The 16,267-nt window shown below is 37.3% G+C and overlaps 1 protein-coding gene across 1 annotated transcript in view; it reads left to right on the forward strand.

Annotated features, from left to right (window-relative positions):
- HTRA3 (HtrA serine peptidase 3) overlaps positions 1–16,267 on the forward strand; it is a 46,543-nt gene that overhangs the window by 11,366 nt on the left and 18,910 nt on the right. The window contains exon 2 of the mRNA XM_073610765.1: positions 11,963–12,062. Within this exon, the coding sequence (XP_073466866.1) occupies positions 11,963–12,062 (100 nt within the window). The remainder of the gene's footprint in view (positions 1–11,962; positions 12,063–16,267) is intronic.

Raw genomic sequence — 16,267 nt, forward strand, 5'->3', positions numbered from 1 at the left:
GGAGGCTTCACCTCCCTGTTATTCTAAGACACAGGCTGAAGGGGTGTGGCCCAGCCCACCCACACCATGTTATTTCCATAAAATAATAAAGATGTAATTTCAAATATATTTGTGTGATGATTTAAAACAGTTTACTGATATTAATTATTTATTTTTACTCTGTATTTCAAAAACAGTTTTTTTTTTTTAACATGTGACCAGCAGCAGGGGACTAGGAGCTCCTCTTGCTTATGTTTCCCTGTAGACAGGCTGCGAAAGATCTGGGTCATGTGACAGCTGTACATCGAATAGGAAAAGATGATTTTTTTTTTGTTTCTTTTTTAAAATTACAGTGCCATCATCCACATACAGGAAGAGAAGGGACAATGGAAATTAAACAGTGTGTGTTTGGTATCAATTTTAGTAAAATGTCTTTGAAAACTAGGTGCCAGAGAGGGCAGCCATGAGTTCATGGTCACCATAGCTAATCAAGCAGTTCCAAATCAACTGGCTAAACTAACCTCTGTCCTTTTTTCCTGTGCTTACATGGGGGAATGCCTTTTTTTGCGTGACAACAAACCACAATGTCTACTTTTCCTGTAAGCGTGCTAAGTCGTCCAGACTTAAAAATGGAAAATAAACATTAATCTTCCTAACCTTTCCTACAGTATATGAGTCGAAACACATAGTCAATGAACTATAGCTTCACATCTGCAGTTCCCCCGGTATAACCGGTAGCTGATGGGTTTATTGATGTTTGCACTGAGGCCCATAATATAGAATTTTATGGCCATGCGGTTATAAAACATGTGAAGGTGCCATACATCGAGGTGATGAGTGAATAGCACAGACATCTTTTCTTAGCTATGTCAATGTTCCTCCAGGGAGGGGTAGGCATATAGCTCATGCTATACCTATATATTTATTTACAACCATTAGCTGGTCAAGTGTTTTCTTAGGTGTCTCTGTAAAGATTTAGCAGAGTCTTTATAGGGATTCCGACATTCCTAGCCTCACTTTACGTAATGGCAAATTTACTTTTTTTTCTACAAATATTTTGCATAATTTTAGCATGAATGAGAACTACTACAGGCGATTTATAGGTCGTATTTTTCTTTGCCCTATTTTTAGCCTGCAACTTTAGATACCTATGGGTCATGGCAAATACAGGATTATTTAATAAAAAAGACAAGTATGAAAAGTACATAAACCCATAGCAGACAGCATACAAGCTCAATGTACAGTGGGAACGGAAAGTATTCAGACCCCCTTAAATTTTGCACTCTTTGTTATATTGCAGCCATTTGCTAAAATCATTTAAGTTCATTTTTTTCCTCATTAATGTACATACAGCACCCCATATTAACAGAAAAACACAGAATTGTTGACATTTTTGCAGATTTATTAAAAAAGAAAAACTGAAATATCACATGGTCCTAAGTATTCAGACCCTTTGCTGTGACACTCATATATTTAACTCAGGTGCTGTGCATTTCTTCTGATCATCCTTGAGATGGTTCTACACCTTCATTTGAGTCCAGCTGTGTTTGATTATACTGATTGGACTTGATTAGGAAAGCCACACACCTGTCTATATAAGACCTTATAGCTCACAGTGCATATCAGAGCAATTCTGTGTTTTTCTGTCAATATGGGGTGCTGTGTGTACATTCATGAGGAAAAAAATGAACTTAAATGATTTTAGCAAATGGCTGCAATATAACAAAGAGTGAAAAATGTAAGGGGCTCTGAATACTTTCCGTTCCCACTGTAAATATAGCAAAATTTAAACTCTAATCCATACCTTCTCTGTCCAAATATAAAAAAAAAAAAAAATGTCTTTGTACTTATTTTCTGGTCAGAATTTATCAAGCTTAAATTGATTGTAAACGATCACCTTGTAAAACAACCCATTCAGTGTAAAATAGAAATGAAATGCAAAACATGTTTGTTTAGACAAACATAAATAAGTGATCACATTCCCTCTGTTCTCAGCTGTATAAGAGCTGGGGGGAGGAGAAGCAGCAGCACACTGAGCTTCTCAGTTAATGGCGTTGCAGCGTGCATGCACGCACGGGGGGTACAGGACAAGTCTGGTTACTGGAAGAGAGCAAACTGTGCTCCCAGAATAGCTAGAGAACTGACCATGGTGTGCTCTCCTGCTTAGTGTGGTCAGTTTTCATTAGCAAAGCAAGGGTACTAGCAGGAACACCGGAGATTTCACAAAAAGGAAGCAATACATGAAGCAATACATGTACATGCAGTACATGATACAGCAGGCACATATCAGAAGTATAAAGTATCGGGGTAACAAATGATTTAAGGTATACAAACTAGTGCTTACACAATAACAAAATTGTTTGCTTTTAATGCACTTTAAGATGCCTTAAGTGTTCCTGCATCTTGATAAATCAGGAATGGCCTATTTTAAAAATGTATTTAAAGCGGAGTTCCACCCAAAAAAAAAAAAAACTACATTAAAAATCCTAAAAAAAAAAATAAAAAAACATTTGGATATTTTTTTTTTTTTACTTACCTCTAAATGCCTGTTGCTAGGTGGTCCCTCGTAGTCTGCCTCTTCCAGTGCCTGGGCTGGTGACATCACTTCCCCCTCGGTACAGGAAGGGCTCAGCTCTGCTCCCTCCCTCCTGTCAATCATCTGGGACCCATTACAGGTCCCAGGTGACTAAGCGGCCAATCACAGCGCGCGGCACCGTTCGCGCATGCGCAGTGGGTGCCAGGCTGTGAAGCCACAGCCCGGCGCCCACAGTTGCAATGCCGGCGGCACTGAACGGAGGGGGAGACGAGCGGGGCTTCGATCCCCCGCATCGCTGGACCCAGGGACAGGTAAATGTCCAATTAAAAGTCAGCAGCTGCAGTATTTGTACCTGCTGACTTTTAATTTTTTTATTTTTTTGACTGGACCTCCTCTTTAAGCATTTCAGTGGTTATATTTATATATTTTAAGGCATCACAATGTTATTTCACTGTTGTTCATCAGCTTTAATGTTGCATAAAATCCCTCTAAAACAAATAATAAGTGCGTTTTCTATTATTTGTTAATGAACCATGAGCTTTTAATGTTTCTATACTACACATTAAAGACAGAATGCTGTTTTATAAAACTTACCTATTTCCAACCAAGCCCCAACAAAACAATAAAGCAGCTGAAGAGCTTTAAAATAAGCCCTCACTGACCTCTGCAGTTGCAGGCACTGTGGGGAAATGTGACTTTTTTACAAAAGTTTTGTAAAAAGATTTTTCTGGCAGCCTGCCACCTTTAATGTAAATAAACAATACTTTAACCACTTCATGATGAAGATAAAACAATTCCTAATGCCTGAACACAATTTTGCAACTTTGACATGTGTTAGTAAAACTGTACATACAGTATCATCACAACTACTTGCGTATCTAGGTGACTTATACCCCATAAATGGTAATGGATATCTCCTGATTTATTACTAAGAAAAACTTGTGTAAAATATAAGAAAAATATCGTTTTTATATGAATAGCTGTATTTTTCTTGAGACTGCCATAATCTACCTCCAAAGAACTTAATGCCAAATCTCATCACAGGATGGTCTGTGGAGACTTCATGGGTAGAGCAGTGCCAACATCCTATGTCTACAAATTCTCAACGCTACACCAAAGGTGTGAAAAAAAATGGACTTTGTAGGCACCAATCATAAAATTAAATACAAATATTTTATTATACAGAAAATACAAAAAAACAAAAAACATACATATTTTAAAACATTGCAGTGTATTACAGAGCAATGACTAATACTCTCTCACATATACATCAAAGCATATAGAGGGGTAACCCTTAAAACAGGGGGGAAAAAAAGACCACCACCCTCTATTAGACATAAGAGACATCAAACTAGTATAACTCTACATGTTTCGCAATTGAATGCTTCTTCAGGAGCCTGTTTGAGTCATCTGTAAAAAGGGAAGGAGAGAGGACAAACACCAAAATACAAAAAGTTACTATACATTTGAAACCATATTAGTAAAGCGTCTCAGTCAGTATCCGTGAGCACCAATAGGGGGCCAGCCAATGAACCCAGCAACCAATCACATGCGGGGACGTGTCTGGTAACAAGGTTGTAATAGCAGTAACTCCCGGGAAGATGGTAGAATAAAGAATCTACCATCTTCCCGGGAGTTACTGCTGTTACAACCTTGTTACCAGACACGTCCCCGCATGTGATTGCTTGTCACCTTATGCTGGTTGGTTGCTAGGTTCATTGGCTGGCCCCCTATTGGTGCTCACGGATACTGTCTGAGACGCTTTACTAATATGTTTTCAAATGTATAGTAACTTTTTGTATTTTGGTGTTTGTCCTCTCTCCTTCCCTTTTTACAGATGACTCAAACAGGCTCCTGAAGAAGCATTCAATTGCGAAACATGTAGAGTTATACTAGTTTGATGTCTCTTATGTCTAATAGAGGGTGGTGGTCTTTTTTTTCCCCCCTGTTTCAAGGGTTACCCCTCTATATGCTTTGATGTATATGTGAGAGAGTATTAGTCATTGCTCTGTAATACACTGCAATGTTTTAAAATATGTATGTTTTTTGATTTTTTGTATTTTCTGTATAATAAAATATTTGTATTTAATTTTATGATTGGTGCCTACAAAGTCCATTTTTTTTTCACACCTTTGGTGTAGCGTTGAGAATTTGTACCTCCAAAGAACAACTCAAAATACATTTTCCTGCTCCTGACAATCACAGAAATATCACCTATGTATATGTTAGTTATTGTTTGTACCCGTATTAGGGCCGAGAAACAATAGTGCACATTTTGCCTGATTTATCCTACCTAAAACACACTGATACTAATTTAAAAAAAGCTTTTTTTTAAAAAATCCTACCTAAAATATGCTGACGTTGATCTTTGACCTTTGACCCTGACTGTAACTCTAACCCTGACACTAACTTTAATCAAACCTTCATCTAACTTTTTTTCATTTTATTATAATTTCTTTTAAACACACTTTTGATACAATGTATCTTTCTCTCCATTCAGATGAGAAAGCACACACGGGGACGGGCTTTATAGTGATTGGTCACTGTCATAGCCAATCAAAGACTTTTCACATTGATCAAGGCTTTCCCTTTCCCGATCGATAGTACAGGACCCAGGGGCTCTTGCCTAGGACCCAGTCCCTGTGCTAGGAGAGCACCGTGCAGCACGCTCCCAACACAAAAACATTTACACATATATGTAGCCTCACAAAGAAGATCCACTTTAGTGATGCTTCATATATGTGTACACGTGGTGGTAAGGGGGGTTAAACAAGGTGATTAGCCCTGGTATGAATGACAGCAGTGGAAATCAGTTGGATCCTGCAGCTGTTTTTCCACCTGTGAGCAAAGCTGTGGCCACTAAGCCTGTTTACTTCAATGACAGGTCATCGTCAGGGTGAATTTGATTTAAATCAACTCAATTTAAAGCATAATTTTTAAAGAGCAACTGTCATCTCTGTCCCATAGCGGCTCCTCCTTTGACCCGCTGTTGACTCACCGACAGTCTCATTCACTTTAATGGGATGGCTGGTGATGGGGATGTGACACAACAAGGTGAGGGACATGGCGGGAGCAGATGAGTGGATGCCCGCTAACAGGCGCTGACATGATGGATCTGAAATGACAGGTGCTCTTTAAATGTAAGGACTCATTCTTGCTGGTAGTTAGAATCTTTAATATTTGCAAACAAAATGAAGGTTTCCTATTTAGTATAATAAGCTGGCAGGTTAGTAAATATTCCCAAACTGGGTCTCTTTTTATACGGCCTGTTGCTATTTTGCTCCTCAAGGGAGGAATAAAGCACTTCAAGCTTTGTGCAGAAAGATCACAAGGTTTGTAAGCTGCTTAGGTGGTTTCACTTTCTTTTTTTTACTGCTTGCCCTTTCTCCTCACAATTAGAGCCTGGTACAGATGCATTTCTCTTCAAACAATCATACAGTTTGTGATGTACATAGATTTACAAAACAATGGGATAGAGGAATATTCCTGAACTTTGTTTTATCTCATGGTTACTGTGAAATTGTGTGAATGTATCAATGCAGTGCATGTTATCTCAGCTTGCAGAGCTTGGATTTATTGAATGAGTTTACCAAAAATGAAAATATTTCATAATATACAGCCTCATGCTACATAACTAAGCTCCATTTCATGCTGAAAAAACTAAATGATTAATGTATCTTAATTAGAAAACTATCTTTGGATGGATTTTTTACTCCAAAAGTATTTGATTAAAATGAATTTGATAAAAATAAAAAAATCTGATTTAAATAAATAAAAAAAAAAAAAAAACAATTTTTATCCTCCCTGGTAAGCGGCAGCCACCACAGCTACAGTATCTGTTGTTGTCCTCACAGCCAGTGTTTACCTGCAGTGATCACTGCTGGACACTAACCATTCACAGGTGGCAAAAGCAGCTGCAGGAATCTGCAGGAAGGTTTTTGCATCTGTCATTTGCATCGGGGCTAGTTGCCTGTGCGAATGTAGCATTAGCAACTGAATAAAACCCAACTTCAAAGCCTCTCTTGTGATCTTTGAGTTTTAAAAAGTTTTTTTTAAGATTTGGATAGAGTGGTAAAGGGTTATAACCCTTGTCAGTTTTTATTACTGCCTGTGCCCCAGTTAGAGAGATTTGCCTTTCTAATTGTCCCAATCACCATTGTCACCAGGGATGAAAGTGAAGCTAACTCCAAAATGTTGCTTTCTCACCAAAACAGGAACAGCTGTCTATATACTTTAATTACTCCAGAGTGCCTGCCGCTACAGAGGTCAGTGAGGCTCTATTATTGCTTGTTACAAATATGTACACATTTGAAAGCAATATTGATTGATATATATATATATATATATATATATATATATATATATATATATATTACAGTTGTGATCAAAAGTTTGCCTACCCTGGTAGAAATTGTAAGCCATTTATTATCACATAGTTTTTTTGCTCCTCTTAAAATCATAATGATAACAGAAATCACCCAAATGGCCCTGATGAAACGTTTACATACCCTGGAATGTTTGGCCTTGGTAGAGACACAGAAGGTGGCACACACAGGTTAAAATGGCTATTAAAGGTTAATTTCCCACATTTGTGGCTTTTTAAATCGCAATTAGTGTCTGTGTATAAATAGTTAATGAGTTGGTTAAGTCTCACATGGATGCACTAAACAGGCTAGATACTAAGCCATGGGGAGCAGAAAAGAACAGTCAAAAGACCTGCGTAGCAAGGTAATGAAACTTTACAAAGATGGAAAAGGGTACAAAAAGATATCCAGAGCCTTGAATATGCCAGTCAGTACTGTTCAACCATTTAATAAGAAGTGGAAAATTTGGGGATCTCTAGATACCAAGCCAAGGTCAGGTAGATCAAGAAAGATTTCAGCCACAACTGCCATAGGAACTGTTCGGGTTACAAAGAAAAACCCACAGGTAACCCCAAGAGAAATACAGGCTGCTCTGGAAAAAGATGGTGTGTTTGTTTTTAAGGAGCACAATACGATGATATTTGAACAAAAAAGAGCTGCATGGTCAAGTTGCCAGAAAGAAGCCATTACTGCACAAGTTCCACAAAAAAGCCCGGTTATAATATGCCCAACAACACCTTGACATGCCTCATTGGGCTTTTTTGTGGCACTGGCGCAGTAAAGGCGGAAGCCATGGCAGCCATGGCAGCTCAACCATGCAGCTCTTTTTTGTTCAAGTATTGTTGAATTGTGCTCCTTAAAAACAACCACACCATCTTTTTGGAGAGCAGCCTGTATTTCTCCTGAGGTTACCTGTGGGTTTTTCTTTGTATCCTGGGCAATTCTTCTGCCAGTTGTGGCTGCAATCTTTCTTGGTCTACCTGACCTTGGCTTGGTATCAAAGGAGCCCCGAATTTTCCACTTCTTAATAAGGGATTAGACATACTAACTGGCATATTCAAGGCTTTGGATATCTTTTTATATCCTTTTCCATCTTTATAAAGGTCCATTACTTTGTTACGCAGGTCTTTTGGCTGTTCTTTTCTACTTCCGCATGGCTCAGTGTCTAGCCTGCTTAGGGCATCTATGTGAGAGATAACAAACTCATTGACTATTTATACACAGGCACTAATTGTGATTTAAAAAGCCACAAATGTGGGAAATTAACCTTTAATTGGCATTTTAACCTGTGTGTGCCACCTTCTGTGTCTGTACCAATGCCAAACATTCCAGGGTATGTAAACTTTTGATCAGGGCCATTTGGGTGATTTCATTATGATTTAAAAAGAATCCAAAAAACTATGTTATAATAAATGGCAGTCACATTTTCAATATTAATACCAAAATTTCACAATTTCTGCCAGGGTATGCAAACTTTTTAGCACAACTGTATATACAATATATATATATATATATATATATATATATATATATATATATATATATATGGAATTGGTGTACTTGGAAAAGAAGGGACTAAATACTTACCTTTCTCGTAGCCAGGGTCAGTTTGGGGGGGGTTTATTAAGGTACTCATAGACCAAATATTATTGTTGTCCTGTCTAGTCAATAGTTGGTTAGATCAGGACACAATCATAACTCTGTACACAGAAGGGTTGGTTGTTCATGAGGTTTTTTCCGATCTATGCTATTTGTTCCAGATAAAACTAGCACCGTAGGTGTCTTCATTTGGCATGAACATGCAGACTCGGCTGGTGCAGTTGTGGAGATTTTTGTCATAGTTTTAAACCCCCCAAAAAAATCTACCATCTAAAATTATGCATGTTTTACTTTTTTTGCTACTGTAGTTGAGAGACAAATACTAACTGAGTTGTGTGTTTTTCTTCCAAAGTATGTACATAAAGCATATTCCAATTCATAAACCAATTTATTTCATCCACGAGTGCTGTGTATTGCATGCCATCAAGTACAATACCAATTGATATTTTATATCAATTCAAAGTATTAGCATACCAGTTCATCTCTGCCGAATGCTTGACATTGTCAGTGGAATAGCTTGTTCATCTAATCACTTGGCATTGGGCCAGGATACCATTCCTTCTCAATCCAGCCCAAGCATATTGTCTTCTCATTCTATACAAATCCCTAGTGTAGGTGCATCTGGTATATTCAAAAAGAACCACTCGTGATGTCATCTCAAGACAGTCTTCTCTATCTAAGCAAAATATAGTTACAAAATTACAGTTTCATGAAAACTCTGAATATTTGGAAATTGGAAAATGAGTTATATTACAAGAGCATTATGAGGAGGACATTCAAATATTTGTTCTGTATGCCAGTTGTGGGGATAATTATGACACCCATGACAAGCCCAGGGGTGGGAAATGAATAAACAGACTTGGAGTACATGTTGCCATAGCTTATGATTTTGTTTTCTCTAGCAATATTGTTTATAAAATGCCAGATTTTGGAACAAATTATGATAAAATAGTAATAGATAGGTTGTGTTGTTCAGGCTAATGAGTTGCTGGCATGTATCACCAAAAAAGACAAAACTATTTAGATGTTTGTAAAATGGGCATATCTGGTATTAGTGATCCTAGTTTTTCCTTAAAGGTGCCTGAACATCCTTGGATGTAGGAGGTCAAGGCAAGTTGTTGACATTCGTTTTCATATGTTTTTCTCTATGACAACATATTCTTTGCATTGTGCAATGCTTACATTTAAAGGATAAGTAAAGCACCTCTAAGCACACATATGGGAACTTCCGCTGACTACCATTCTAAATATAGTAAAACTATTACTGTGGTGAATATTACAGAACTTACTACAATTGATTGATTGGATTTATTTCTGAAGTGACAACAGCTTTTTCAGCGCTTAACAGAGCCATTCATTACTGTTCCTGTGCCTAATATAGTATATAACTTGGATATTTCCAGGATGTGTGTACTTGGAATTTGTATTTTTAACTCTGAGCAACAGAAGTGATTGCAATAAGGATAGATGGGAAGTACCCTGAAGATTAGAGCCAAATATTCAAAAGTTCAAACAATCTTAATGGATTGGTAATTGTTGTACAAACACGGCCAATGCCAATGGAGTTCTTCCCCTTCTTCGGGGCTAAAAGCTTAAGACCAATATCTATTGTGCAAAGCTGGATGGGATGGTGATGGGATGTCTTCAGTGGTGTGGAGCTATTGCTGTGTTCAAACTACCTCTTCTTAGCCCTGAAGAGGAGGGCAGAAAACCCTGTAAAATGTTAGTTGTATTTGTACATATGGTAACCAATAAATGAACGTTTGTAAGCAATTGACAATTTTGTCTGAATAAGGCATAATTTCATGCTATCATCTTAAACTTTTTGGAGCATATTTTTTTTTTACTTATTAAAACAAGAAAGAATAGTAGATAAACCACGTACAGTATTTATTACTGATCTTTCTGGTGCTTTTTTGGGGAATTTTCTTTCAAAGTTCCTTATTTTTCAATAAAATAATATTTTTTATGAGTAATTGTCAGTATTATATCAAAGTGACTGTAGGGGTTGCATTTACCATTGGTCTCCCCCTTACCTTTATCCTTGAGTTCAGGGCCCTGGAGTGATATTTCAGTTATAGGCAAAGAATCATATAAAGAGTCATTCCCTAGCTTCTTGTATGCCTTGAGGACTCAAGTGATACGATCTTCCTGCCATAGTTCCTGGCTCTATTTCTGTTGACCTTGAGTTCTTGATGATAAAAAAATAAAGCAAAAATGCAAAAGAAAGTGTTAAAAAAACACAAACAAGTGTCTAGGCACATAAATGATAGCCCAAATAGGTAAAGGAAATAGTCAAGCTGAGGCAGCTGCTCTTCCCAACTCATGGACCAATGAGACGAACAAAAAAGACCAACAAGGGAAGACAGCGCTGGACCCCAGTAATAAAATAAGACCAGGCCTCTGGTAAATAAAAAACAAATCTTTTATTCCATAAAGGTGTGGGACTGGAGTGCCGTTTATACAGCAGCCTGAGTAACATTGGGGTAGACCAGAACTCTAATCACCTGGAGGCTGGGGCCGCGTGGATGACAGGAAGGCTCAGATCGAACACAGCTGGGAAGCAGGGTGACATGACACATCAACACTACAGACAGGAGGATCCAGAAGTGCAGTCTTAGTTTATTACTGGGGTCCAGCGCTGTCTTGCCTTTGTTGGTCTTTTTTAAAAGAAAATGTTAGACTAACAAGTAAAGGCTATGGCATGCATACAGACCTTAATACTAAGGTGCCAAAATTTTGTAAGCCCTGTTTAAGAGAAATATTCAGAAAATTGCTTTTTGATTTTTGCTTTCCAGCATCAACCAAAAATCAAAATATGGCCTTCGGTTAGACTAACCATTGACCACTGGTATGTCGTGATCTGCCCAGTAGCTCTTTGACATGGACCAATTTGTATTTTTGGTTTAGAGGAACCTTAAATACTAATATTGAATTTTTTTTAATCTTCTTGAAAATTTCAATGTTAAGATGATACGGGTGGTTAGGAACCACACAAAACTTCATTGCTCTGCATGTTTGGGAAGCTTGTTACATAAACACCACAGTCTGATTTCAAGTGGACCTTTCATGTGGTCATCCACAAGTAAATATATTTAACCGCAGTGCGTCGGGACACAGAAGAGGCTATAAAACAAGTCTGGGACATAGAGTTGTGTCTGGAATTCTCTGTATACCATAGAGCTGAAGCAATAAGGATCTGTGTCAATACACTTTGTAAGTAAATAAGAGCATCGTTGGTGGAACAAATTACGTCAAAGTCTCCTTCAAAGCTCTTTAAATCTTATATTATTTTTATCACAGATTGCTTATTTTGAGAATAATGGGGTCAGCCAAGAATATGACTTTGCATGAGCTTAGTAGTCAAAGTCTAAAGCCAGAAGTTAAAGCTTGAAAACTGTAATTAACTTAATCCTGACTGTGTTTAGGAGGATTCATCATGGAATGTTCCTACTAACATACCCAATTTTTTCTGCCAGTATAGGTCACCAACATCCCAACAGTCCGAGGTACAAATTTAACTTCATTGCTGATGTGGTAGAGAAGATTGCCCCAGCTGTTGTTCACATTGAACTTTTTTTGAGGTAACATCAACTGTTAATTTTTCAGACATAATGTGAAAAAGTTGTAGAATTTCTCTTTGTATAGAGTGAGGACCTTGTATTATCACATCTTTACTGTGTGCCCTGTTGATGTTTACAGGTCCTTGAGCCCATTTTGGGGAAGCTTGTGCCCTTCAGTGTTTTTTGCAGCACAGGGAGGATGTCAAATATACCAATTCTGCTTGTACACTGCTTGGGGGAAACTTTCAAAACCACAAAGTGGACATAGAATGACCACGACTAAGGACTTCAGCCAACAGACATATTGTGAAAGAATGCATCTCAATGAGATGCACTGCTTGCACTAGAACAGGGCATGGTTATGATTTATAAAAAAGCTTACCCAATTCATAAACAATTATTAGCCTAAGAAGAAAGAAAATAGTGTTTGTGAGAGAGGAGAGGATTTTGAAAAAGTAAAATTTTAAGGTTTCTGATTGGCAAAACAAGATTAAATGGTGGGTATTGGCAGCTCGTCTCTTCCATTGGTCTTATATGTGTTTCCAACCAAAGTTATGGTATGTTATGGTATGTCAAATTTGAAATGGAATCCAGTGTCATCCATTCCAAGAAAGGTACTCGCTCTTCTCCAAAAAAAATATATATATTTCATAGTAGGGTATTGGAAGGAAGATTATGGGGGGAACTTTCATGTTCGGGTGAAGGGAAGCTTTTAAAGGACTTAATCCAATCACCATCAACATCTACACATTCCATGGTAATTATATTAAGGTGTTTTAAGGTCTGGATATAAATGACAGGGTATCTTCTTGTAAATTGTTGGAACTGAACAAGTAGCTTGGATATGCTAAGAAACATCTTTAACTTTACATAACACATCCAGCTGAATGTGACTGACTACTACCAGCTACTATTATGACAATTGGAAGGTATTTTTAAGCACCCATACCCCCCCATGCAAAAAAAGCAGAATTGAACCAAAAAGTTCTACGATCTGAAAAGCATCAATACCAGCAGGGTTTTTTAGCAATGAGCTCTGACTTTCATATACTGTCCCTGCGTGTACTGTACTCCCCATATACCTCAAACCCCACGATCATGTTGAATGCAGGCTGTTACTGTCTTCTGTAAATGGAGACCTGTTCACAATTTGCCTGAGACTGAATTCTGGAACTTCACATATTTGTTTATATAAAGTACATTCAGTCTCTGAGAGACTAGGAGTCAAAGCCATCTACTGCTGTTGAAAGACTGACTGCTGTCTCTTTATATTTTTTAGGTTGCTATATCAACTCATATTGTCTAAATAAGACTACACAAAGGCAAACCCACAAAACACAAACCAATCTAAAAAATGTAACCTGTTTACTGTTACTCGCGTAACTATTGCAAAATTTATGAAACCTAACAGCCGCAATAGAAGCTGAGAGTTTGTTTATTTTTTTAGGACCAGGCTGATAACTGTTCTTCCATCTCTCATGTTAATTATGAACTCTGAAGTGCTCAACTTTGAGCATTTCAAGACTCAGAGCTCTAAGTTCCTTGATCACATTTCTCAGTGCAGGGGATGTCTTCATTAAGAGTAATTGTTCCTCTAAAAGTGCTATTACATAGAGTGCTTATCTGCTTCCTTGAGATAGCAATAATGTTAAGTACAAAAATTAAAAAATGCAAAAAAAACGCTTGTATACCGAACACACGTCCACATAAACAACAACACCTGTTGGAATGAAAGAAATACGTCTAGGGCCATCATTTAATGTTCATTTTTAATTGATGATGTGTAAAGGGCTTTAAAGGTTCGCCCTTCGACAAAACTTTGGGCGGCAATTTTTTCACGGATGTATGCAAAATTTGGTATCTATTTATTCATCTTTTATTTTTTATTTGAACATTCTATTGTGTTTATGTGCACTAAAATTAATTTTTACTGAAAGTATAGGTGGAATAAATAGATGCAATAATATCATACAACTTACAAAATTGCTTTTACAAAATTGTTTAACATATTGGTATTTCGAGTGTGTTTTTGTCAAAAAATACACATTTTAGTATGTGTGTGCAAAATAAAAAAAAGGCCCTGTCAGCAAAATAATAGACCATAAATAACTTTAAACCACCATCATTTACCCTTCCTTCTTAACTACAACTCAGTATGCTGAAATGGCAAGATCAATATGTATTATTTTTGCACTTATCAAACACACAGAGTTCATTAGGGTTTACATACCCTTTAATGTTATTTACTTGAGGAGTTGTTACATTTTCATAAGTGTGATTAGCTGATTTAGGTTTTATTAGGATGGAGATGCAAATGCCCTTTGTCTTTGATTTAGTACAATGAGATTGTTTGCAATATATCCAACATTGCTCATTCTAGAATGGGCACACTTTTGCAAGTTTACTATTTTTGTTTCTTTATTTATGTAGGGCTTATATTGACAAGCATTGTTTGAATGCATTTGAACATTGGGCAACTTAAAGTGTGTGCATTTAAATGCAAGATCCAGCAAAAGATTCTTTTGGGTTGCTTTATCAACAACCTTTATTATCCTAAAGCTGAAATCCAGGCAGGGAAGCCACACGGCATGGGACCCGGAGGCCAGCTGCAGTCACTGTAGTGTAGTAGAGGTGCCTATCCAGCTTCCAGAGGGATTGGCTTCATATAGAAAATGCATACTTACATTGGGCAAGGCTGGACCAATGTAACTATGCAAAAATATCCATATCTGGAATTCATCCTTATTAGGTTTGCTGATTTTTTTCTCTAGATACAGTTTATTGACACTTGAAACACAAATTAAACTACGCATTGTTCAAATGTAAAAATGCAGAAAGAGATTTTACAGTCCTGGAAACAAGCAGCCTTCCAGGGAAAAGAAATCCCAGAAAGTATTCATCAGATGAAATTATTCCTGGAGATGGGGTACAGTTAGCAACCAGGTCATCCAGTGAATTGATACATTTCTGTTTTGATGAATGAATTTGTTATGCACAGTAACATGGCCAGGTGCTATACAGTATAATATGTCTTTTTGTAAGAGTTAGAAATGTTTTGAAAAGCATGAACAGAGATAAATTATTTAAACCTGGCAGCAAAGGATGCAGTCTACACCACAGTGGTAGAATAAAATGATTATCTGGCATTATTATGGGGAGCCAGATACGAGATTGGTTTCACTCATTAAAAATTTGAAGCCACAGAATAACTGTGTTGAATCTGTTTAAGAGAAAACGCAGCAAGTCATTTTTATTCTGCAGAAAGTGTCTGTGCCAAGATAAATTATGGCCTCCCGCAGCTATAAAAATTCTTCAGTTCTTACCATTTAGTGGGACCTGCTCAACCATTTATAAATCTGGGTCCAGGAATGCTGTGACCTGAAATGACTCGAAACTAGATCAAGGAGAAGAGAGACTGAGCTCTCAATGGACTTCATAGCGTTCATTAAAACATCAACCTTGTTTATTAAAGGGGGATTACTAGGCTGCTGGGTGGCAGAAATGAGGGCTGCACAAAAAGGGCTCTTTAAGGGTTATTCAGGTAATAGAGCAAGAAGTGACTCATAACAAAAAGTCAGATATGGATAACAGGTCAGTCCTAATTAAACTGTAATGTCACATTTTGGCAGATGCTGGACAGTTAAACTATCAAATATTTACTTTCGCTTACTGGTATTTTAGTGGCAAGATGTCTGCAAACCTTCCATGGCTATTGATAGGGGGAACCACTGTCCTTGGTGAATTTTTAACTTGTTTAACATTATAAAGAATGTACCAATAAGTCTTAAAAATAATAAAGATAATTGCAAAAAAAAGTTGTCTACCTCAAAACTGCAAAATATTACCCATGCCCACTTTGCATTCAAAAGCAGTTTCTTGCCTATATATTCATTAAATGAAGGGTTGTAATGCAATCTTTGAGGGCTCATTTCCAATTTTGCTGTGCAATAACGCACATACGTTAATGAATGTAACAATATCTGAAAGATGATGCTGTGCTGTGGTTCAAATATAGCTGCTAGCACACAAAGGGTCGATATTCAGGCCGAAACAAATTCATACAATTATTAAAAAAAGGAAAATCTATGACATAAAGTGCAAAAACATATCACAGGTCTGTAAAGTGCTTCCCTATCAAAATAAGTGTCCATAAAAATCCCAACACTTCCGTGAGTCACGAATCCTCCACCAACACAAAAAATCAAATGCCTCTGTGTACATGTTAT

This window comes from Aquarana catesbeiana, linkage group LG01 (genome assembly GCF_042186555.1).
Source record: "Aquarana catesbeiana isolate 2022-GZ linkage group LG01, ASM4218655v1, whole genome shotgun sequence".
In the NCBI taxonomy this organism is placed as follows: Eukaryota; Metazoa; Chordata; class Amphibia; order Anura; family Ranidae; genus Aquarana; species Aquarana catesbeiana.